Here is a 9,065-nt window from a genome sequence, read left to right on the forward strand (position 1 = left end):
GTTTAAAATGGAAGCATGACTTACTGCCCTCCCGTTAAATACACGCCAACGTAGGTTATTTCACTAACGTTATTACCTCCTGATCAATTATCCCCTATAAATTACCCCACTTACCAGGTCTAATAATTCCCCATCGGTTAAGGCGACAGAAACCCATCGTTAACAGTACCGGTAACGGCCAGAGTAATAGTAAACGTAACGGTAATGGCTACCTTAACCATAACCATAATGACACTAAAATGATACTGATATTGGTAATATTCAGGATAGTATGTAATGAAAATAAGTAACTGAGTAAAAGTTAAGGATCGGCATTTTTTTTTTGCTAACAACTTAACTAGTGATTGGCCGGACACAGCGCTTGTGATCAAACACCAGTTGATAGACCACCTGTGATCAAAGACCCTCTGCTGAGAAAACACATGTGGTCAAACCCCCTATGGTCAAACCCCCTATGATCAAACCCCCTATGGTCAAAGAACCGCTATGGTCAAAGGCCCGCTGTGGTCAAACCCCCTATGGTCAAAGCCCCTATGGTCAAAGCTCCGCTGTGGTCAAACCCCCTATGGTCAAACCCCCTATGGTCAAAGCACCTGTGGTCAAAGGTCCGCGCACCTATTATTAGTACTTTAAAAATTTACATTAGTTTTTTGAGAAATCGGAAGTAGCGTAAATTACTACTTCCGGTCAACGGAAATTTAACAGAAGGTAGAAAATTAGATCTTTTACTCACATGTGAAACTTCATTTATCTATCTGAAATAGTACTCAAGTAATAGGCTTTTGAAAAATTCAAAGTAAAAAAGTACCACTTCCGGTTATCGGAAATCGCTCAAAAGGTGACACTGATCTACGATTTTGATAATATACTTATATATGAAATTTCATCAACCTAGCTGTAACGGTACTCAAGTTATCGTGTTTACACACAGACACACACACTCAGACACACAGACATACGGACAGAATTGCAAAGCCCAGTTTTTCAGACTGGATTACGCATAAAACCTTTTAATTTTGATAAATCTGGATTGATAATTTTTGCCCGATTAAAATAATGCCTCTATACTTCGTATGTGAAGAAGGACTGAGGTGTAATACGGTGAAAATTGTTACAATTTCAAGTGATTTTTGTGCACGATTACAATACTTTCTCTATACTTCGTATATACGAGAAATTAAAAAACGAAAAAATAATAACTTTTTTTTTACAAGAATGCAGTCCAGGAACATATGGATACAAATGTGACTCCAAATGCTCTGAAAATTGTACACTTTCACTGTGCAATGTTACAAATGGATTCTGTTACAGTTGCGTTCCAGGTTCTAAAGGCGATTTCTGCAACAAACGTAAGCTGAAGCTATCAAGTTTATATTCTAAGTTCAAGCCATACATTTAAAACAGATAATTTATTTAAAGAGACAAAATAAGGCTATTAGTCAAATGTCTGTCAACAGCATGCGATAATGGATGGTTTGGATACAACTGTTCACTCATATGCCCAGATAACTGTAGAAACAAACAATGTGATCCAATAAATGGGTTCTGTCAGAATTGTAGTGATGGCTACGTTGGAAACAGGTGTGATAAAGGCACTGTGTTAATATAAAAACACTTGTTTATGTTAAAAAAAATATTTTTTTAGTTGAATTACAATTAGTAATTTTTTTTTTTAAATTTTGGCTAAACTAAATGTTTAAAATTGAGCCCGTTAATTTAATAAAGGATTCTGAGTGTTATAAATATGTTTACACAATGCAGTTAAATATAAAAATGATTTGCGTATCCCTCCATAAAATTGGTCTGTTATACAATTTATTTATTCAAATTTTTCTGTTTCCCATATACAATTTTTTTTCTTTTTCCCAAGAGTATTGCCCAGGAACTTATGAAGACGAATGTAATTTCTAGTAGGCCTTCTATGAGAGCTATACACTTTAACTGTGCAATATTTTTAATGGAATTTTATATTTGTGTACCAGATTTCTAGCATGTTTCTAATAATAATTCTAATTTAGAAATCACAAAAATGTATCTGAATTATTTCTGTCAACAGCATGTAACAAAGGTTGGTTTGGATACCACTGTTCACTGTCATGCCCAGCTAACTGTACAAACAATGAATGTGATCCAATCAACGGGTTCTGTAAAGGTTGTAAAAATGGTTATATGGGAGACAAATGTGATAAAGGTATATTATTGTTTTTCCATTTTACAGTCATTTAATTCGTGCCTTTTTGATAAGTAAAATAACTTGATTTAATATTTTTAGAAATATTTGAGCAATAAAAATATTATGTCAAAGTATGAATACATAATTCATTTTGTTTGGCAGTTTGTTCCAGTGGATTGTATGGACAAAATTGTTCCCTACACTGCTCAGACAAATGTGATCAACAATTATGTGATCCTTTCAGTGGTCACTGTATCAAGTGCAAAGTTGGATTACTTGGACCATTTTGTGATCAAGGTATTATTGTTTAACTACTATCATGCACTAAACATAAGCCATTCATGTTGCTCTTCAACATTGTAGTGCTTTTGCTTGCTTTACTACTTTCTCCACTCATAGTTATTTGCTGCTGTTTTTTTCACGATTATATTCCAGGCTGTCATAATTTAGCGTGTAGTTTGACCTACTTTTTTTTTACCGACGTCATGGTAATGATGGTCACCGAAAACGACAATAGCGTGATTCCGTTTTTTAACAATGTTTCATTGTCATTTCAGAATTATATACTGATAATCGTTATTTTTGCGTATTATTCAACAATAGCGATTTAGTTTTAACATTGGCCTAATCGCTGAGAATATAGAGCAGATCATATGAAAATAAAGTATGCCAAAAATGCTAAATTACTTTATAATCAGCCATGGTCTTTAAATGTTACAAGAACAGGCATACTGACATTTCATTAAAATGTTTTGCTACGCAAACTAAATAAAGTATTATACTAAACAAAATTGTGGACTATATTTATAGTCAATTATATAATTATACAATAGTTTTACTTTTTTATGTATAATAGACTGCAGTCATGGTACATTTGGTGAGATGTGTTCACAAAACTGTCCTGAGATGTGTTTAGCTTCCCAATGCAACGTTATTGATGGGCGATGTAAGGAATGTAAGGCTGGCTACAGGGGAGATTATTGTAATGAAAGTAAGCTAAGTTTTTTATACTAAGGCATGAAAGGTTATGATATTTTAAAAAATAATATTAATATATCTACTTAAAAAACATTATTAAGTTGGTTTCGTAAAAGTGCATTGCCAGGTGTAGCTTTTCGTTTTTTTTCCCCACATAAATAATTAATAAACAACGTATATGCAAATATGCTTTTATTAATTGTATTTATTATTACATTTTGGTAATGTATAGTAATTTAACCAACTTAATCGTTAGCATGTAGCTCAGGCACATATGGACATGCGTGTGTTGAACGCTGTTCTGAAAACTGCGCAGACTCACTGTGTCAACATACAAATGGCATTTGTTTCGGCTGTTCACCAGGCTATCAAGGAGATTACTGTGACCAATGTAAGTCTTGTTATGGGCGAAAAGTGTAATTTTTATTATTGCATTTACATCTTGCATTCTTTGAGGTTTACCCGTACTAGAACAGTTAGTATTAAATAAAGTCATGTTGCTGTCTTCACTTTGTTTTTAGAAATATTTCGTTTCGTTATATCAATATATTGAAGAATGAAACAAAATTAGAATTTAAAGCATCTTTATATTTCCATTTTAAAAATATATGTTTGCAACCTATTATCAATTACATAAGATTAACATAGAGTTTTAATAACTAATATATTTTAAAATATACAATAAAGGTTGTCCACATGGCTATTATGGATATAACTGTACACAAAACTGTTCACACAATTGCTACAATTCTACCTGTGATCCGGTCAGTGGAGTTTGTGATGGTTGTATTGTTGGATTTACAGGAGACTACTGTGGTGAACGTAAGTGGTAAACTTAAATCTGTAAACAAATGGATCTATCTAGACTCATTATGTTTTAGTTTTGATTAAATAATTATTTTTAAAAAATTAACTGATACATGAATATGTGTTCAATTAATCAAAATTTCTTTTAAGGGTTATCCATAAAACACAATTAAAGTATATGTTACAAAACATGGCATTATAAAATAGATTAGACTTCATTTACCAGCCTATTAAACTATGTTGACTTCTCAAATACCAACAAGTGTTTATACTTCTAAACAACGTAGCTGAAGCAGGGAATGTACAGATATATGATTTAAAAAATGATCTGGAACGTTTATAAGACAACAAATTTTCCGGGCAAGCCATCGCATCTCGCATATTAATATCATCCTAAACAGCAAAATGTTTTATACACTTTACTAGATGTACTTTTTTATGGATTAGGAAATGTATTTTGATAAAGTAGAATGGGCGTTAGTTTGGAAAATTATGATAATTAGGAGTATTAAATTAATATATAACAAACCACAAATTATACCGTCAAATTATAGACAATGACTAATTATCGAAATGCTTTAAAGAACAAACTGGCGATTATGGTTAACTGGAGTATGAAACAAACTAAATAAAATAAACCAACAGGAATTCTATAGAAAATCACTCAACAATTTGTAGACTTGAGATTTTGCAGATTATCTATGTCATCTCTCGAGCAGTCAAAAAACACTAGTCGGCCTTCTGAGCTAGCAGAACAGTATGTAGGAGATTATAAACACAAGTAACCACCAAGACAAGCAATGTTTTAAATTTGACAAATCCATGGTGGAATCCGCATGCATTGTTAATTCACACTACCATGTTGAAATCATTAGCTGTATGGTTCATTAACAAATCATGAAACAAAAATCAGCAACAAATAATCTCTACGTCTTTATAAACATTTCTTTAATATAATATTTTCCGGAATTATGGGGAATCATACTGGCTTTCGATTTATGTAAAAACAGAATATTGAACTTTTTATAGATAGACGGTTTGTGACCGAGACCATTTGGCTGTATGGCTCATAGACAAAACGTGTAACACGGACAACAACAAAATAGCTCTTTGGATGGCCTGATATTTTAAAAAGTAGCCACATCTCTAGTGTATTGTGAAAGTGTCGTCTTAGCGCTGGGCTTTCAGAGAACCAAAAATAATCACACGGATAGAAATCTCTACATATGCATAACAACCTAGGCTGCTAAAGCTTTTAACATTGTCAAAACTAATTAGCCTGATAATCTGCCACGCTCATAAAAACTTACCTAATTAAAGCAGTGTTATGTTATATCTGTTTTTACTACATTAACTAAATTTAGCATTACACTATACAACAAGAAAACCTATGTAGGCCCTATATGGCGTTTATTTTTAATTGTGTATTTTGTTGTAAAAGCATGTAGTCCAGATACATTTGGTAAAGGATGTCCACAAAACTGTTCCTCCAAGTGTCTACGCTGCAATGCTACTGATGGGTGCTGCCTCTCGTGTATAGCTGGCTACACCGGAGATTTTTGTAATGAAAGTAAGAAATTTAATTTTTTAAATTATTTTTTTCCCCTTTTCGAACCGTAAGGTCCATGGGGCAAGTGAACTAAAGTTCACCTGTTTCTTTGACCTCGGCATATGAAGGGATATTGTGGTCAGTAATATGCTTAGGCGCCTCTTCGTTACCTTAAGTAACTATGTACCCATCAGGGTAGGTGGACATAAGAATTTTCTACAGACTTAAAACCGCAGTCGGACTATAGACGTTGGGGATGGCAGTTTAGCGCTATACCGTTAGGTCTCGCAGTCAACTAATCATTTTAATTATTTTTTAGTTGTTTGTCACGTTTTATTTTATTTCTGTGACATTCGTATCTATTAAATGACTACCCATGTGTACACGTTTCCATTAAATTATAGGACTATACTTTTAATGTTATACTTGTTTGCAAAAAAAATATTTATGAAATAGTTACTAGTCAAAACTCAATGCGCTTTACTACACGTTGAATGATAATAGGTGCAAAAAAATAACTAAATAGCTATCATCCAACACATTTAAAATAACACTTTACCAATACCTATTAGAAAAAGTAAAACCAAATTATACAAGCCTACATTATGAGTCAACACATACACAACACCATATTAAATGCACAAACTGAGACTTAAATAATTTCTCAAAAACCCGGCTGTCCGATGGGAGTTATGATGCTTTTAAAAAGAAATTTGTATTAATTTAGGCCGATAAAATAAAATAAAAATTGTACACATTCCATAGCGTACGACTTAAAAAGTAGCTCTATAGATCTAAATCAAATTTGATTGAAATAGTTTATTTCTTAATATTCTAAAATTGAAAGAGGACGCCAGTAGTGTTGGGTACTTTCCGTAGTGTCATGTGACGTCATTGTTTTTTGCGTTCTTGTCACAACCATAAACAATTTCCCGGTTGCATAATTAAACATGTGTTTCTATATTCGAATAAGCCTTTATTTTATTTTCCCTCTTTGAATAAAAGTTAGTTCATATATTTAATACAAGACTAAGCCACGAACAGGGTAACAGTGTAAAGTATGTAAGTAATAATGCATAACAGCAAGGTCATATATATGGTATTTATTGAATTACTTGCTACAATGATAAGGAAATATCATGCATATTAAAACTGGTACAATGAAAATAAGAAAATAACTAAGTAAAACCAAACCCAGAACACGTGGGGATCGGGCCGACGGCCACAAGGCCGCGTGCAACACCTGCAGCTGAGCTCAGTGCTGGAAGAGAGTGTGTTTTTCTTGGACAATCTAGCCAACTAGAGAAGAGCCTGTGAGGAGAAGAAACGAAAAGAATATACGTAGCTGTTGTGGTGGTGGTGGGGGGGGGGGGGTAATAGCGTAGGTAGAGGGTGGTAGAAGAACAAAATGGAGGCTTGCCTAAACGGTTTTATTGTCAAAGCACGGAGAAAATAAAATTATGAAGTCGTTTTTTTTTTCTAAAAGTAATCAAGTACATTGCTGGTTTAGATTTTTGTCTGTCGATTGACATTTGTAATTAAATTACACTTATTTAATTTATGGTGTTGAAGTATTGTTGATGTTTGGTATTTATATCACGTGAAAACAAAACGTATTTCTTACTGCCTTAAGTGTGAAGGTAAACATCTAATTTGAGTAATTTAATTACCAGCATGTAGCCCAGGCAGATATGGATCCATGTGTGTTGAACGTTGTTCTGAAAACTGCACAGACAGACTATGCCGAAATGACAATGGAAGTTGTTTGAGCTGTTCATCACTCGGTTATGAAGGAGATTTCTGCAACCAAAGTAAGTCTTGTGGTGAATAGAAAAATTGTATAATTTCATGCCATTCTCATTGGCTGTGAAGAGGGTACCTATATTTTACTTGTAGTTTGCCAGACCATCTGCGCGCGGGTTGTGATAGCACGCTGCTTGGATATGCTTTCAGTCAACGGCCTTGCGCGCATGTAGTACGCCCCTTGAATACCTATTGAATACTTTCACAAAAATTTGAGAAGAAACCCGCACTTTTCTTTGAATAGTAGTGTATTATTATAATACGTTTAAAGAAAATAAATTATTTTCCTCTTTTTAGTGAATAACATTCTTGAAGTTTTGCATTTTTTTTTTTTAAAAATTAATTTATTTTTTCATTACTTTAACATTTTAAAACAATATAGTTTAACGACTAAAAATAATTGTTCACCAAATGAACATGTTAATGTGCGTATAATATTGCGGAATAGTAGTTTCAGGTCAGTCTATTAATTTCAGAAAATGTTAAGCAATTTATAAAAAATTAATTAGGCTTTCAATAAAGTCAAATTTAATGTCATATTGCATTGCCTTAAATGACCCGTGCAAACTTTGATACGAATCGGTCAGTTAGAGGTGCTCGAAACTTCACTCTCCCGTTTTGGTCTATGACGACAGATAGACAAATGCACGACATACAGACAGAGGAAGCAAATGAAATTTAGTAGGCGACTATATTGTATTTTTGTCTATAGGTTAACAATTATCCTTTTGTATTTTTACTGCCGTAAGCATGAAGCTAATAATCTACTTTGACTAATTTAATTACCAGCATGTGGCCCAGGCAGATATGGATACAAGTGTACTCATAAATGTCCTAAAAACTGCACCAACTCACTGTGTCAACATACCAATGGCGTTTGTTTGAACTGTTTACCAGGCTATCAGGGACATTTCTGTGACCAACGTAAGTGATGAGTGAAGTGAGAAATGCTATAATTGCATTTCCATATTGTAGGCTGTTAAGCGTGTACCTATATTTTATTATCACTTTGCAGACTGTTAACTATTTATTACACTATCAGATATATCGTAATGCCCGAACAATTACCCCCGTCACTACCCTCAGAGGAATTGCTCCCTGTTATTTATCTACCCCCCCCCCCCCCCCCACACACACACACACATATCCACGTGCTATAGAATATTATCTATGCAATAAAATTCAAATACTGCAAGTGGTTATTTTTATTGTTAGGGGTAGGTGGGTCGAATAATAGACAAGGGGTAGTAGTTCTAATGAGTGGATGAAATAACGAGTTGGCGGAAGAAATGTCGGCGAGGGGTAATTAACTTAGGGGGGAGGGGGAAATAATAAATAATATTAAGTCAATAATTTTTATTTTTTTTCTCAATTAATTAAAATAGTTTCTAATTTTTTAATCGCATATCCCTTCATTCTACAGCTTGCTCGCCAGGCCATTTTGGACAAAATTGCTCTAGTTCCTGCCCAGTCAACTGTTTAAATTCTTGTGATAACTTCGGTGTTTGTTTGCCCGTTAGAAAAAAGCCAAGTAATAATTTCTCTATCTGCATGTAAACGAGTAACGTATTATATATGATTAGTCTTTTAAATTTAATTTTTTTCTATTTTTTTTAAATTTGAAAGTGGAATTTAAAGCTATTTTTTTCTGCCTAACGACGTTACCAAAGTACAAACAAACCCAACAGACCATTTAGAAGACCTGCCTCCATGTACACATATAGTTAAAATCCTAGTATATTTTTAAAATAAATG

General features: G+C 33.5%; 1 protein-coding gene across 1 annotated transcript in view; it reads left to right on the top strand.

Annotated features, from left to right (window-relative positions):
- LOC131937606 (multiple epidermal growth factor-like domains protein 6) overlaps positions 1–8,234 on the top strand; it is a gene marked incomplete at its 3' end in the record, with an annotated part of 53,676 nt that extends 45,442 nt beyond the window's left edge. The window contains exons 16-23 of the mRNA XM_059295160.1: positions 1,506–1,592; positions 1,871–1,900; positions 2,057–2,191; positions 2,336–2,470; positions 3,030–3,164; positions 3,408–3,542; positions 7,181–7,318; positions 8,100–8,234. Coding sequence (XP_059151143.1) covers positions 1,506–1,592; positions 1,871–1,900; positions 2,057–2,191; positions 2,336–2,470; positions 3,030–3,164; positions 3,408–3,542; positions 7,181–7,318; positions 8,100–8,234 — 930 coding nt within the window. The remainder of the gene's footprint in view (positions 1–1,505; positions 1,593–1,870; positions 1,901–2,056; positions 2,192–2,335; positions 2,471–3,029; positions 3,165–3,407; positions 3,543–7,180; positions 7,319–8,099) is intronic.
- Between the last annotated feature and the right edge of the window lie 831 nt (positions 8,235–9,065).

The sequence above is a fragment of the Physella acuta genome, unplaced genomic scaffold, assembly GCF_028476545.2.
Source record: "Physella acuta isolate Inbredline_101_S28 unplaced genomic scaffold, ASM2847654v3 ptg000214l, whole genome shotgun sequence".
NCBI classification, from domain to species: Eukaryota; Metazoa; Mollusca; class Gastropoda; family Physidae; genus Physella; species Physella acuta.